The sequence below is a fragment of the Gobius niger genome (genome assembly GCF_951799975.1).
Source record: "Gobius niger genome assembly, chromosome: 2".
Taxonomy (NCBI): Eukaryota; Metazoa; Chordata; class Actinopteri; order Gobiiformes; family Gobiidae; genus Gobius; species Gobius niger.
In genome coordinates this window covers 43,879,880-43,897,166 of record NC_136853.1, presented here as the reverse complement: position 1 = coordinate 43,897,166, position 17,287 = coordinate 43,879,880, and the positions used below count along the sequence as shown (strand labels likewise).

General features: G+C 39.2%; 1 protein-coding gene across 1 annotated transcript in view; it reads left to right on the top strand.

The window, feature by feature from the left end:
* Positions 1-2,135: 2,135 nt before the first annotated feature.
* Positions 2,136-17,287, top strand: part of exoc4 (exocyst complex component 4) — a 362,908-nt gene continuing 347,756 nt past the window's right edge. Inside the window, exons 1-3 of the mRNA XM_079552397.1 lie at positions 2,136-2,245; positions 2,734-2,923; positions 6,496-6,690. Of these exons, the coding sequence (XP_079408523.1) occupies positions 2,169-2,245; positions 2,734-2,923; positions 6,496-6,690 (462 nt within the window). The 5' untranslated portion in view covers positions 2,136-2,168. The remainder of the gene's footprint in view (positions 2,246-2,733; positions 2,924-6,495; positions 6,691-17,287) is intronic.

The following is a 17,287-nucleotide window of genomic DNA, read 5'->3' as shown; positions in this document are numbered from 1 at the left end:
ACAGGAGGAATTTTCAAATTAGAAATGAGATGGTCTCACCGACGCCAAAATACAACAAAATAGCCAACTATCGACCAGATGAAATCAGCTTTTGATTTTAACAATTTTCACATTCCTGTTATTAATGGGGCTAGATCCAAGTTGGCCATTTTATACTCACTACTGCCACCTCAGGTCTTACACGTAACTGCATCTTCTACATTAAGCTCGTGCATGACGGCAATTCAGACCCGAATTAACACCTTTCTGAGTGACAGTGCAGGATTTTAGAGGCAGTTGTGGTGAACAGGTCTGGGCTCATTCTACATTTGTTTTGTTCGTGTCTGATGAAGGGCATGAGGCCCGAAACGTCACTTTAAATCACCTCATTCCACATTTGAACATTGCTGGAACATGTAGGGGGAGGAAAACATATTTTTAAACTCCTTAAAGTATTTTCTGTTTATACTTACATTTAAATTGAAGAATATTTGAAAATTTCTTGAACATTTTAGATCGTTTTCTAGAGAGCTCCATTGTTGTCCACCAGGAGTGTGAAAACCTTTTTCACCAAGGGCCACATAGTGAAGTGTAAACCGGGTACTGGGCCATAGATCGGTGGTCAGTACCACGAAACCTTCGACTACCAGAGGTGTAAATTGTGTCCCACACCTTTTTTTATGATTAAAACCTTCATGCCAGCTCTGACTCACAATAAAATGTCCGATGTTAGGCTAGAATTGTGTAGAATTATTACATTTAGGATCATCTCTGATGATGTGTATCGATTCAGCAAGAAGGCTGAGGGCCACAAAAATTGGTCTGGCGACCGCATTTGGCCCCCGGGCCGCACTTCGGACACTCCTGTTGTACACCATTCTGAAACACACATTTGTTTGAGAGTATTTCCTGCAAACGGATTTGTCTTCGGCTTGTCTCACTATTTACAGTAAAAACGGTTTTCAGTCCATGCACTAACAGGCAGCGTTTTGCTTTGTGAACAACTAATAATCCGTTTGTAAAGAAACTTAAGTACGGCTTTCGTTAAGTTGTTGTGTTGTGGCTCAAAGTTGTTGTGTTGTGGCGTTTGTATTGGTTTTGACCCCTCTCGGCCACCGTAATTATGGGATTAGCAGCAATTGTAAACTAATGAAGATTTTAAAAGTTAAAATACTGGAGTTATTGTTCACATTAAAACACTTGGACGCCACAGTGTGTTAGGTGTTGTGGGAAATTGATGATTTTTAGCTAATGTTATATTTTATAATGCTATTGAATGTTTTTTATGAGTTTAATCTATGTGCTTTAAGTTTCAGTTGAAACCAATCTTTTCACACGCACATTGCTGTAACAATACCCCATTTCTTGCTCTTGCATTCTTTTGCTCAAACCTGTGAAGACGTTCGGCGCCCTCACCGGAGCTGTGAAAAAATAACTCCAAATAAGGCAACAGGAAGATACTTCTAGTGGAAAACTACTGAGAGAAAGGCTTGATGACCTTGGCCCGAGGTCCACTCATCTCCTATCTCTTCGTGAATGTCACATTTTTTCGGATATATATTTGTAAGAGCGCAGTTAGACGGTGCCGTTTCCTGGGACGGCCGTTCGAGCACCGCGTGTATATTGTTCGGGACTTTAGCATTCAGATAACCTGTGTTTAGAAATTGTAATTGTTATAGGGAATAAATCTTCTTTGACTAAAGCTACTGAATTCTGGTGGATTCTCCTTGGACCTTGGGATCAACGAATATGCTTGGCGAGACCTTTTTGATACTTTAATATTTTAAACTTAACTGTTTAACTGTGATCTTATGGAGTCAGATCTTATGTAAATTTAGATTTTTAGTATTTCCTGTGAAATCGCCCACAGTGTATTTACCAGCAGTAACTGGAGTTTTCCACGGCTTTTTTTCTCCACTTTTTATACTGTTTTTAGCTAATGTTAGTCAATGGAATTGTCAAAGATGGCGGATCTCCATGGTAACTGTGAAATTTCCCGAACTCTACTGACAAAAACTAATCTCAAACATACAATAAATATACAAGAAGCAGTGTCAAGCGGAGCCATGTGTGTCAAGAGGAGCCACGTGCCCCGCCGTGCGAGTTTTCATTAGCGAACTCCAACTCCCACAATCCCTTGCCGCATCCTCGCGCTTTTTGCTTCCTGTTTAGATGCCGCAGCTGTGAAAATGGCAGAAACAGTGAGATACAAAGGTGCAGTTAGCAAGAACAAAGACCCCTCAGGACTCCTCATCTCTGTCATAAGGTTAGTCTCTTACGTATTTTCCCGAATCGGAGCGAAATGCTTCCATACAACCATGTTTATTCACATGTTTGAAGTGACAGCTAGCTAGCTTGCATGCTAGCTTCATAACAATCATGCTGCTACATCCTTCCTGCATTCGTTCATTGTATGTTTTTGTTTTATCATGAAAGCGCTTGGACTTTTGCTGGAGCTTATGCTTTGTGAGTGAGTGCAGTGTGATTTGTGCGGCTATTTTAGGACTTATGCTGCCTGAAATACTGCTGCCTATTTGTTATGAGTTCTATTATGGTGATTCCATGACTATTTTTCCATCTGAAGGCCATTATAACTCAACAGGGATCTCATAACTTGGGGCAAAATGACCGGAATAATGAATGACAAGCTGCACTTGAGTTTTATGCATTTACTTACTGACACTGCTGTTTGTTTCTATGCTGACATAAAGTTGGGATGATCGGTTGAATGCTCTGCTTCTTGTCCCATTGCAGAACCCTGTCCAGCAGTGATGATGTGCAGGACAGAGAGACGGAGAAGGGGCGACTGGAGGAGGCGTTTGAAACCTGTGACAGAGACCTGGATGAGCTCATAGTACAACACTACGCAGAACTCACCACTGCCATCAGGACGTACCAGAGCATCACTGAACGCATCACCAGCTCACGGAACAAAATCAAACAGGTGAAAAGAGCAGTGTGTGCGTGTGAGCAACTGGGGTGTCCTTAGGTTCAGTTGGGTAGGGGCGGTGCTGTGTCACAAATCAGGCGGAGGTTAATGCAACGCTCGTGGCTTCATTGAAAACACTGGGACATCGCTGCTGTTGGTTGTCATTGGGTTTGAGAATAATTGTCGGATTGTGATGAAATGTCTTTGATTGCCACGATTACTTGCCACTGATAACTTTAAGATTCAAGCAGTGTCTTCCACTAGAAAAAGTATGTGTGTGTCTGTATGTGGAGTTAAACTCTGGAACAAACTGGGGTCAGAGCTCAAACAATGTCCAAATATTCAACATTTCAAATCAAGATATAAAAAAATTGTCTGGACAAAGTACAGGAAAGAGGAAATGGGTAATTGACTGTTAATGGGTTTTGGAAAGTGCTATATACATTAAAGGACCGATCAAGCAAATGATGAAGTTTATTATTATTATAATTACTGTTGTTGTTATTATTATTGTTATTATTGTTGTTATGAATGATTATTATTATTGTTATTATACGACAGAATCTATAACTCAGTTATGGCTATTGCTGTTGTGTTATTATCATCATTATATATACATAGCAACCTATGTCTTATTCTTGAATCAAACAAAATCGATTGAGTCAGTGATATTGGTATTGGTGCTGATGGTAATAAAAAAGGAAGTAAATTCTCAGAAGTGATAACATGTACATAACCGTGTGTTTCTGCATTCAACATAACTCGTAGTACAGGGCAGGCAAGCGGGGCCGGCTGCTCGAGGAGAGCATCGTCTGGCAGCAGACTCCTAAATCTTGTCTCTTTTAATGCACAGCATAGGACACTTAACACATGATGGTCCGGTTGCTTGGGGGCTGCCCCCCTCTGGCAGCTGGTCCAGCACAGAAGAAATGAAAACATAAGAGAAAACAAAAAAAATAGACAACAGAACCTTGATTCCTTTTAAGTGCACATCATTAAGATTAATATTGTTACCATGAGCATCGATCAGGCAATACAATATATTTCATGAATAAATGCAGAGTGTGTTATGTATTATTCATGCACATTGACACAAGTAATGCTACATGGGTTGTGATGATGTTGATGATGATGATGATGATGATGATGATGATGATGAGGATTATGAATAACAGTAATACTAACATGACAATAAATAACGCATAAGGAAATAATAAATAAATAAATAAATGTATACACTTGTTATAAAGTGTAACATACTGTGATTGTTGACTTAATGTAATGCATTGTTGCATTTGATGTAAATATGTAATCATATGTTATTATTGCAACCACATTATTATTATTGAAGTGAATAGGGGGTGGGAGTTAATAAGCTTGTCTTCTTCCCACTCCTTTTCGAGCTTTGTAATTATTATTATTGTTTTTTTTTTCTTTTTTTTTTTTTCTCACTTTTGTGTCTGTTTTGTGTAGCTCGAAATAAAATATTCAATCAATCAATCAATCAAACCTTCCTATTGAGACAAAAGGCGGATACAAACAGAAATTATACTTACTACTCTCGATGAATGTACTGTAGCTTTTTGCTGAATTTCACACATTTATGTTCACATTTCGGGAAATAATCCTGATCTAAGTTAAAGGGGGGTATTATGCAAAATCGACTTTTTCAAGCTTTACATCATGTTATTATGTCATTCCCTCATTAAAAACATGCCTAAAGTGTTGCCTTGGCACATTCACGTATGTTTGAGTAATCTGTAAAAACTCTGATGGCGGCCATTTTAGGGATAGGTTTGCCTGAGTCCTCCTAGGAACGCCCCCACCTCCTGGAGACGCCTCCGAGCTTTCGTCACCAGCCGAGTAACCAACCACTGCTCCTCAGCAGAACCCCCTCCCCACTGATGCCACAGACAGCGTGTGGAGGGGGCGTGTCGGAAAGGCTCAGAGGTTCTTAAAGAGACAGAGGCCTATTTCAAGACATTCGCTACAGCCATTTTGAGAGAGACATTTTATACAAGGCAGTTATTCTAATTTACTGCATTTACAGACCAACAGAAGGTTTGGTCATCATTGTAGTGTGATATAGACTGGTGCTATGTGACTGAAAAAAGCATAATACCCCCTCTTTAAAAAGACTAGATGCAAGTTGTTGTTTTTATACTCACTACTGCCACCTCAGGTTTTACGCGTAACTGCACCTTCTATAATAAGCTCGTGCATGACGGCACTTCGGACCGAGTGAGTGACAGTGCAGGATTTTAGAGGCAACTGTGGTGAACAGGTCTGGGCTCATTCTACACATTAGAACATGGCTGGAACATGTAGGGGGAGGAAAATACTTCATTTTAACCTTTTACAACTCCGTATAGTCCCTTTCAAACGTCATGCAGACTAGAAAATGTTGTAGAAGCTCTAAGGCGACGTTCTTTCTAGTTTATTCAGCTTTACTTTTTATAGTCTGTTCTAGAGCTGAACGATATGGACAAAATATCTTGGTATTCAGGCATTCCAATATCGATACGATACGATATAGCTATGGATTAGGTGAAAACTAAGCATTTTTCAGAAAAATAAAATCATAATACTAAAGAGTGTAGTTTTATTGATGAAAATCCTTATCGTTTATGTCTTGCTTTTTTTATTTTAATATTTTGAATGTTCATATCACGATAACGATCTTTCAGCCCTAGTCTGTTCTAATTTTTATTTTATTTTTATCTTTCCTTTTTGTTATAATTCTGCCACTTAAGATTTTTGTAATGCAACAAGTGAGATCAATACAGGATTTTCTTATCTTATCTTCAGATTTAGCTAAAGCATGATTTAGCTAGCGCGTGTCATGACATTAAACATTTGATTAACTATTCATTTTATGTTTAAAGCAAAAGAAATCGTAGTATTTGGAGCCTGACGTGTTCAGCACAGTTACGTTAAACTTTTAAACATAATCCACACAATTTTGTTTAGACCTGCAGACGTCGATTCTAATCAAAAACTTACTCAGTTTATGAGATTGAACAGCTTAGGCCTGATTTACTGAGAAAAACTCAATTTGTCGAACCAAATCAGTTGAATACCGCCATTGTTTTCACCGCCACATCCACGGCACTCAAGATTTAGATTTTGCTCTGTAAAAATACTCAAGAAAAGGCAACATAGTTATGGGAGACTAAGCAGCTGCAGTTTACGGGGTGTAAACTCATGGCTCGGCATTATACAAAAGAAGTTTCATGTTCACTGTAGTCGCCTCGCACCGGATTTTTGTTAGAAATGTATTTGCATGAGTGTCTTTTATATTGTGTTCAAGATTCATCTGAAACCATCTGCTGCTTCTGAAAGTGCCGTTGCATTAAGATAAGGCATCTTGGCAGGTCGTCACAGGGATGAAATCATTATTTTATTTATATTTTATTTATATCGCCTTGTCCTAAAGCATCACAAGAGATTCTTCTCAATGTCTATCCAGAGAAGCTTAATTAATTTTAGTTTTCAGTCTTTCTGTTTGTGTTATGGTACATGTACTGTATGTGGTGTACTTTATTTTCCTCTAAGTGTTTTTTTGTCTGCATACTTGTGCCCTGCAGGTCAAAGAGAACCTGTTGTCGTGCAAGATGCTGCTCCACTGCAAAAGGGATGAACTGAGGAAGCTGTGGATCGAGGGAGTTGAGCACAAGCATGTCCTCCAGCTGCTCGATGAGATTGAGAGCATCAAACAGGTGCCGCAGCGACTGGAGTCTTATATGGCCAGCAAACACTACCTCCATGCCACAGATATGTTGGTAAGTCAAAAGAATATACAGGACATGCATGCCTTGAAAACTGTATGTGGGAAAAAGGTTGTAAGTTAAATGTAGATTGATGGTGAATTAATGCTTGGAATGGAGGGAAAATCGGTTACGTTAGTGCCTCAAGCCATGAAAGTCTCAGGTTCGAGTCCTCGGTTGGGTGAGGCCTTTCCGTGCAGAGTTTGCGTGATGTCGCTGCTTCTGCGTCGGTTTCCTCCAAATCTGAAGTTTGCATTTTTACTTACAGTATTAAAAATCTGTTTGACACAACAACAATATACTGTACATGTCTTCATACAAGAGAAATAAGGACTGTTCTGACTCAGCTCCCAAATATACAGAAATTAAAACTGAAGCCTTGGAATGTGCAAGGAATGCCCCCACGAGTCATGATAGAGTCATGATAGAGTCATGATAGTCATGATAGAGTCATGATAGAGTCATGATAGAGTCATGATAGAGTCATGATAGAGTCATGATAGAGTTATAATAGCTGCTTCACTCACTCAGGCGCATTATATACGTCATGACCAAACACTAGCGAAAATCAGATCCAATCGTTTCAAAGGAGTTCACCTGCCACCTGATAACGGAGCTCAATTGTGAAGGTCCAGACCCTTGTACGAAACGAAATGAGTACGAGGGTCTGGTACAACCAGGCTATAGTCCTGTCCAAATGTTCACAGAACGAAAGCAAGACATTGTATGTAAATTTTCATATTTATTTATGGGTTGTTTTAATTGAAAACCTAAATCAGCCTCGGGCTGTGCAATTAATCGAAATTTAATCAAAATCACAATCTCTACTTTGGTCAATCTCAATAATTGTCATAATAGGACATGACCATATGTGGACGATTCCAGAGTGTATCTATGGACACCCCGTCATGCATTATCCCTTACGTATTGTAACATCAAAATAGCATTAGTCAAGAGGAATTTCACAAAAGTCTTAGTTACAAAATGTCTGAAAAGTAAATGTAAGAAAAAGGCTTCAAATGTATTACGACCCATCTCCTCAATATTTGTGTGTTGCATAAACGGTTATTCTCGCAGATGGATATTGAGCCACTCGGGTTGTTGTTGTTTGCTGCTGAGGAACAGTCGGACATGAGCTACTTTAAAAGCCTCCAAGGCCAACCCGACGGCGGCCTTCTTCAGCGGGGTGGTGCGCACAGCTCCCACAATGTCACACTGCTCAGATTGATTTCCCAGCATCTGTCATCCCTTTTAAGAAGCCCATTCTAGCCTTGGAATCGTCCGGTGGGTGCGACTCTCACTTGAAGCAAACATCATCCGTGTAGCGCTCGGGCTTTGCTGCGGCGGCGGCGGCGGCGTGTTTGTGCGCCGTTGTTCTTTGATGCGTGTTTTTCGGCTCGACGGGAGAGCTCAGGGATGACACGGCGGACTAAACGAACCGGCGTTTTTTCATCTCACCGTTTGCCTTCCCTCTTCTCCCTCTCCCCTCTGTTACTCCCACACGGCTTACTTCATACTTTGGTAATAATTAGTTTGCTCGAGTGGGGTTATCCGAGGAGGTGGAAAAAGGAGAGATGATGGGGTGCCCAAAGGACCGTGAAAAATCCTCTTTGTGGGGGAGGAATAAGTAGAACTTCACTCAACCTGCCGCGCGCGCTCCGTCGGCGCGGCGTGTTTTTGAAAAAGACTGTTTCAAAGTTCAGAAGCAGTTGGACGCACTGTCGAGCTCGCTTCAAATGTGTTTTACTTGATCAGCTCAGGGTGGTGTGATTGCTGTGTAAGAGGCGAAGTGTGGAGAGCTTTTTTCCTTCAAATGGTCTCGCTCAACCGGACGGTGTAGGCAACTCATGCATGTGTGATTCTGCTAACTTTGAAATACCCGTGGATATAAACACAGAAGATTGTTTGGCTCTGAAGTCTGTTGGAAAAGGAGTGTAGGGGATGATTGTTAAATGTTGTTTGCCCCAAGAGTTACTTTGTTCATCCATATTTTTCATGGCTATTACTGAAATATATAAAAAAGTGCTCTGTTTGTTAACCCCTTAACCACCACCTGAACTGAGCACATTTTCTCCAGGTTGGAATCACCTAAAAGCTTCTTGGAAAAAAGTGTCAAAATGGCGACAAATCGAGATGAAAATTAGGATGAAAACGCAACAAAAAAGCGACAAAAATGTGACGGAAAACAAAGATAAAAATGTGAAAAAAAGGACAAAAAATGTGACCAAAAAGAGACAAAATGTGAAGAAAAAGAGACAAAAATGTGACAAAAATGTGACAAAAATGTGACGAATAAAAGATTAAAATGTCACAAAAAAGGACAAAAAATTGACAAAAAAGATTAAAATGTCACAATAAAGGACAAAAATTTGATGAAAAAATATATAAAAATGTGACAAAAAAGAGACAAAAAATTGATGATAAAAATGTGACCAAAAAAGGACAAAAATTTGATGAAAAAATATATAAAAATGTGACAAAAAAGAGGCAGAAATGTACCGAAAAAAGAAAAAATTATGACAAAAAAAGACAAAAATTTGATGAAAAAAGGACAAAAAAATTGACCAAAAAGAGACAAAAATGTGAAGAAAAAGAGACAAAAATGTGAAGAAAAAGAGACAAAAATGTCACAAAAATGTGACAAAAATGTGACAAAAAAAAAGATTAAAATGTCACAAAAAAGGGACAAAAAAATGACAAAAAAGAGACAAATGTGACCAAAAATGGGATGAAAAAAATATATAAAAATGTGACAAAAAAGAGACAAAAAAATGATGATAAAAATGTGACCAAAAAAGGACAAAAATTTGACAAAAAAGAGACAAATGTGACCAAAAAAGGACAAAAATTTGATGAAAAAATAAAATAAAAATGTGACCTAAAAGACAAAAATTTGACAAAAATGTGACAAAAAAAGGACAAAAATGGGATAAAAAAAAAACATCCATTTGATCAGTTTTGTAGGTCTTAGCCTTCAAATGAGGCATTACTCCGGCGTAGAGGCTGTAGCTCCAGTCAAGAAGCTTTTAGATTTGGGTGAAGCCGAATTAGGGAAAATGCACTTAAGACAGGGGGAAGAATATTGACCATTTTGTTGCCATGCTGTTGCTTTGCTGTGACATCACTTGCATTCCCTCTATATAGACACAGACACATTCTCGGGGACGTGGCCTCGCCGAGGGGCTTGGAACTATGTTTTGGGAATCACAATTTTTCACTCTGATTTCTGGCAAACTATAAACTTCGGGTCCATATGGATGTTTTTCAGCAGCTTGTCCAGTAGACGCAAAAAAACCTCTGAACTCGTGTTAGGGCGACGGTGGCACAGTTAGTCGAGCAGGTCGTCTCATGATCGGAAGGTCGGGGGTTCGAATCCCAGCTCCTGGAGATGCTCACTGTCGTTGTGATCTTGGGCAAGACACATTTTTGGGCTCAATATTTATCGTAAAGAACAATTTTTCTGCAAATGCCAATGCTTTATGTCAGTGGTTCCAAAGTGGCAGGGCTTTGGGATCCACCATTACCCTCGGATGACAAGCCGAGGACCCAAATAAAACTGTCATATATCTTATAAAGTATTGTATTTTCCACGCAAGTTTTTGTTGAACAAGCAGTAGATTTCCCTTTAACACTAAAATTATGATCAAAACAACCCAATAACATTCATTTTAACAGACACAGTTAGTGTTTCCATGCAGTTTCAGATGTAAAATATTGAATAAAAGTTCCCTATAGACTCGCGAAACTGTTAAACAGTGAAAATCCCGCTTGGTCATATATAATATTAAACTTTAACATTATATATGACCAAGCAGGATTTTCTGACAGGACATTTTAAAAATACTGACAACATTTCTCGCATTTTTGGAGTACTTTAACAGGTATTTGATCTCTTATTTGCATAATAATATTTTTCAAAATCATCTTGGGGGCCAAAGGTTCTGTGCTGGAGGGCCAGATTTGGCCCCCGGGCCTCACGTTGCTTTAGAGTTTGTTTCTGTGGCATTATAAGATCTTTAATAACATCTTTTTATAATGATAATTTCCTGCCTCAATATATCAAACTTCAGATGTTGTTATCGTGACAGCCAGACGCTAACGTTAGCATCATGGTTAGCATTCTATATATACATTACCGCTCAAAGGTTTGAGGTCACCCAGGCCAGTTCTATAGCTTCTCTAATCAGCTCAACAGTTTTCAGCAGTGCTAGCACAATACACAAGGGTTTTCTAATCATCAATTATCCTCTAACACAATGTACCATTATAACACTGGAGCGATGGTTGCTAGAAATGCGCCTATGCATATCTATGTTGGTGTTTCATTAAAAATCAGCCGTTTCCAGCTAGAATAGGAATTCACAACTTTAACAATGTCTAGACTGTATGTTCAGTGACCCCACAAGTTTGAGGGGTAGTGTATGTATTTATTTATTTTTTGCTCCTCTTTATCTTTTATCTATATTTCGTTCATTTAATCAGAATTCAGCATTAAGTAGAAGTCGTGCAGTAAGGGGAGATAGCTTCGTTTTTTTTGTCCCCCTCTGGCTGCTTCGAACAGGACAATTTATGGGTGATTCCAGATGCTTCTTTCTATGACCATGTTATTACTGTGCTGTAAAGTTTACTCAGTTAACTCATTTATGTTTAACTTTTGAGCACAGCAATTACTGCAAAACCCCTTCCTGATTTGTTTGGCTTTATGATACACGTGAGTATATCAGATGGTGCGGTTTCCATTATTAATCTCATTGCAGTGATTAGCCGTGTTTAGCAGAAGCCCCCACTCTCCGTCTGTAACATCATACTGTATGTGTCACTTCCTGAGAGTCCCTGATGTGCTTATTCCTATCACGCTGTCACTCATTATTTCTATGGTCGTACGTCAATGAGATCTCCCGCTTTTTACTCAGCTGTGTCTAGGGCTGCAACAATTATTTTGTAATCGATTAGTCCATAGATTATTTTTGCGATTAATCGAGTAATCGCTTGGCTGTGAATGGTGTAAGAAAATTGTATTTTTTCTATTTTTTTTAATCACATATAGCTTAAGTGGCGCTGCTTGAAGATGTGTTGATGGAGTAAACTAAAGGGAAATGTTTGTTGGAGGCTCTATTCATGAAATTTACATTGAACAAAATGTACACAGACCCTAAATATATAAACAAAGTAGGATTTCATCAAAAATACTAAATTTTTATGTCATTTTTGCTCCATTTTAGTCTGTGTGAACCAGAAAACGATTAATTGATTATTAAAATAGTTGTCGACTATTTCAATAATCGATTAGTCATCGATTCATTGATTAGTCCAGGGGTGGCGAACACACGGCTCTTGGCCAATCAGAGTGCGGCTCTTTGCATGATTGGATATGTTGAATACAATGCAGCTCTTTGCAAAAATAATTGGTAAATATTTAAACTGTAACAGTCTTTGACCAAAAATCCAATCATAGTCTGCAGACCCTGTTTCCATCTCTACACATGAATGAGAGTCTGTATCTCCCTCCTTTTCGAGGCGACGTGTAAAAGGTGCCCGTGCAGCCTCACGCAAAGCGGGATGTAGGTTGAACAACAGGCAGACAGATCGTGGCACTGGGATCAGCTTCTGCTTTTCAGGTTTCTGATCAGCTACTCTTTATTTGATGAAATTTGGCCTCATATTCACAGAAAAAGATCAACATTAGGAAATGGAAAAAAGTGGAGCTCTTATGAAGCTCATGATGCGAAGCGCGACATCGTAACGCGGAAATACGCAAAGTCATGACTTTTCTTTCACATGTGACAGTAACTGTAACAGATGCAACTTAAAACAGAATCTCAGGCGTCCTCCAGAGGCTCCTGATTTTGAACTTTGTGCAGCCTAGAGTGCGTTCTCTGCACAGTACAGTCCGGACCGAGCTGCACTGAGCCACAGGCCAGGGGCGCATCAGAGAAGGGGGCTCAGTGGGCAGGGCCCCACATACAAACACACCCCAGCATTAAAAAACCCCCTGAAAAATCTAATTCTGTCTCAGTCAGAGCAGAACAGCACAAAAATTCAGTTAATATACATGTATTTAAATCTTGGTGAGGAGTAAAACCATTAAATCTAACACAATTATTGAACAAAAAAAGCAAAAGGCATAAAGTTATAGTTTATTGTGATTAAATATAACGGTCACATTATATTTAATCACAATAAACTACCGCCCCGGGATCTTGCTAATGGTCGGTGCCTTTGTGGCTCTTCACAGGATCAAGGTTGAAAATTTCGGCTCTTGGTCTCTGACTAGTTGGCCACCCCTGGATTAGTCGTTTCAGCCCTAGCTGTATCCTTTTCCCTTTATAGAGTTGGCTTGAGTCAGTTTAGTGTCTGCCCTACCATTCATCACAACAGGGATCAGCTCTTGGTTTAGTTCTCCATGGTGGTGCTTAGAAAGGCAAATATTTACGGATAAATTTAATTAGTGGTATTTTGTGTGATATATTTAGAAACTCACTTGATGTCGGCTCTTCTCATTGTTGTAATGTTCACCCATTCGTTTTGTAATGTTCACCCATTAATAAGGAACGTGAGCGGCGTTTAGAGACCGCCCTCCTGCAGTTTAACGCTGCATCATAGACAAAAGCGTGCACTAAGCTCTGTTCCATTAGTATTCATGCAACGAGGCGAAACTCTCCTGTGGTGCGCTTTTTCCTGACCTGTTCTCTTCTCCGACTTCTTCTTGGTTTCTCTCTCGACTCGAAGCCAACTCACCAGAGGCGTCATATTCCTCATTACACTGACAGGCCTGGCCCTTAATGGGATTTTTGTGTCTCTAATCTGTTCCTAATAGTAATAAGATACCCACCCGCCTCCAACGCAGAGATGCAGGGGCCGTTAAACCAGTTACAGTCATACAATAACCTACAAGCACTAATTTAATATAATACAATCTGTGGAAGGTGCGCACACAAGAATGCAAAACCTTGAAGCACTCGTAAGCTATTGTCTTTAGCCGTCGGAGCTTACCATGCATTATTTTACACTGCAGTGATGGGATTTGGTTCTTACATATATTTGGCCTTAATCATCCCCTGTGCTGCGCGCCTGCCCCTAGACATGTAAATATTCTACACAGTGTAATAGGTGGGCAATTAGTGCTCGTAAAAGCAAATTACATGTAAATCAACATGGCTGTATGGGGCAATTATGACGGGAGTCCTCTTGCAATGGATGTTTTAGATTCAGTGCATGTACAAAAGGCAGATTTCTCAGTTTTAGTCTTTTGGATGAAAATACTTTTTAGCATCGCTTGCACCCCATGATCAAAACAGCGTGACGAGTGAGTGTCGGTCTGTTTACCCGGGAAGGAGGTACATTTGTGGAAAATGGAGAGAATACATTTTATCGTCTTGAGTTTGAATATGAAGTAAACAAACCATGTCAACTCAGAATTGGGGAGGTAGAAATTGAAAGGGTGTACACTGCGTTCCAAATTATTATGCAAATGACGTTTTTCTAAGATTTTCTAAATTGTCAACTCAAATGAGAGTCAGCATAATTTTCAAGTCTTTACCTGGTAGAGGATCAATTAAATGTGGTGGAAAAAATTTCCTAGTGATAACGGTATTTTTTTCAAAAATAAATATAGTAAAAACCTCAAAATCCACTGTTCCAAATTATTATGCAACTCATCGTTTCAATACATTTTAAAGCTTGTAATTAACTGAAAATGGTCATGTGTTGTATTTGTAGCATTAAGAGGTCATATTTACTGAAATCAAAAGCTATTTCAATCAAAAAAATATTAACAGGTCAAGTTATATTTTAACATAGGAGCCCTTGTGTGATAGCAGCTTCAAAAGTCTTAAATCCATTAAAATTGCAAGTTTTTGGACAGCTTCTGCTTGGATTTCTTTGCAGGATGTTAGAAAAGCCTGCCAGAGCTGCCGTTTGGATGAAAACTGCCTCCCACCCTCATATAAGTTTTTTTTGTTGAGGCTCCAAAGGTTCTCAATAGGGCTGAAGTCAGGGAGGAGGGGTTCCACATCATGAGCTTCTCTCCTTTTATGTCCATAGCAGCCAGTGATGCAGAGGTTTTCTTTACAGTATGACATGGTGCGTTGTCATGCATGAAGAGGATTTTGTTTGGGAAAACACAGCTCTTCTTTTTGTAGCATAGAAGACAGTGGTCAGTCAGAAACTCCACATATTTTTCAAAGGTCATTTTCACACCTTCAGGGATCCTAAAAGGGCCTAAAGGGGCCGACCAGCTCTCTCACCATGATTCTGGCCAAAAACATGTCTCCGCCACCTCTTTACTGACGTCACAGCCTTGTTGGGACATTGTGGTCATTCACCAACCATCCACTACTCCATTGATTTGATCATCCAGGGCTACACGGCGCTCATCAGTGAACAAGACTGTTTGAAAATGAGTCCTCATGTATTTCTGAGCCCGTTGCAGCCGTTTCTGTTCATCAGCATTCAATTAACCGTTTAGGGGAGGCCCGGATAGAAGGTTTATGCACAACTGCAGCCTCTGGAGGGTCCTACACCTTGATGTTCGGGAGACTCCAGAGGCACCAGCAGCTTCAAATACCTGTCTGCTGCTTTGTGGCATCTGTTCTCCTAATCTGATGTGTTTGTCTGGCAGAAACCGTCCATATTGTGCCTTTATCGGCACAAATTGGAGTGTGCTCTGAATCATCCACAAATCTCTTAACAGTACGATGATTACACTTAATCTTTCATGAAATATCGAAGGTTTTCATACCTAGACCAAGGCATTCAACTATTTCAAGCTTTTCATCAGCAGAAAGACCCTTTTTCTTAACCATATTGCTTGAAAATGATGATCTGCATAATAAAGTGGAACACCCTTTTTCAGTAGTTTTTCCCTTAACTGGGCTTAACCCGACAACTAATCATCCCAGGTCTCTGAGATCAATGTCAGTGGTTCATAGAGCCCTGAGCCACGATACCATCCACGAGTTTCATTATTTTTTAATTTTTTTTTACCTTTTTGACACAGAAATACAATTTGCATAATAATTTGGAACGCAGTGTATGTAACAACGTTTTTGGGAATCAATATTGATGATAAGTTAAATTGGAAAGCACACATAAATACACTAAAGACTAACATTTCTAAAATGCCATACTATGTAAAATAAAAACCTCTGAATCAAAACGCATTATATATACTGTACAATTCCCCCATCCTTCCACACCTTAGCTATTGTGTGGAAATATGGGGGAATACCTATAAAACTTATATACAACCTATGTTTTTATTGCAAAAGAAAGCAGTTAGAGTGATCAGCCATGCAGAATACTTTCCAACAAACCCATTTTTTATTAGACTAAATATCTTAAAATTGCATGATCTTGTTGATGTTTACACAGCAGTTGTGATGTACAAAGCTCACAATCTCAGGCTCCCTCAGTGTTTACAGGAGATGTTTCAAACTAGAGAATCTAGATACAACCTTAGAGGAACTGATCTGCTACAAAAACCTATGGCGCACAGCAATTGATCTATGGAACGGTTTATCTATTCAACTTAAGGGCTCCAAAACTATTAAAGCATTTAAGAAAATGTATAAGTTAAACATGATAGAGAAGTATATAGAATACTTGAATGAAGACCATTAGAAGAGAAGTCGATCGAGGATACATAGCATCATTTCTGATTGTTGAAGTTTAAGTTTTGTGCTTAAGTGTTTCCATCGTTGGTGTTAGAGAAAGTGTATAATGTGTCTCTTTGGACACAGAGTCACAGTTTGTAAAAGGGGTTTAGAGGCAGAATAAGTCTCGGCTTCAGCCTAAACCCCTTCGGTCAGGCATCATTTAGATTACATTCTTAATGTATGTGTTTTCGTATTGTATAATGTCTAAGATCTTTGGAAAACATGTGACATATGATTTAAATGTTCATAATGACCGAAGATAATAAATTAACTAACTTAACTAACTAAAAAAAAATATATATATATGATAGTGTGTGGATAAGATGATGTTAAAACTAGGGCTGCACAATATATTGCAAAAAATATCGTATCGCAGTATTGGGTGATGCATTCGCAAGAAGCCACAATATACAGGTGCTCGTCATGTAATTAGAATATCATGAAAAAGTACATTTACTTCTGTTAACTGTGAAACTATAAAATGATTTTGACTCATTACATGCAAAGTGAGATATGTCAAGCCTTTGTTTGTTATAATTGTGATAATTATGGCTTACAGTTCATTTTTAATTCGGGGTTTTTACAAGCTGTGAGCCATAATCATCAAAATTAAAACAAATGAAGGCATGACATATTTCACTTCGCATGTAATGAGTCTATATCATAATAGTTTCATAGTTTAAGTTGAATAACAAATACACTTTTTCATGAGTTTTAAGTACTGGGTGTTCACCTCAACAATAAACTGGACTGGCCCCACACCACTGCCCTGTACAAGAAGGGCCAAAGTCGCCTCCACCTTCTGAGGAGACTGAGGTCCTTCGGAGTGATCAGGCCTCTGCTCAGGACTTTTTATGACTCTGTGGTGGCCTCTGCTCTCCACTACGGTGCCGTGTGCTGGGCCCCGGGCAGCACAGAGCGGGACAAGAACATGCTGAACAAGCCACCTCCTCCAG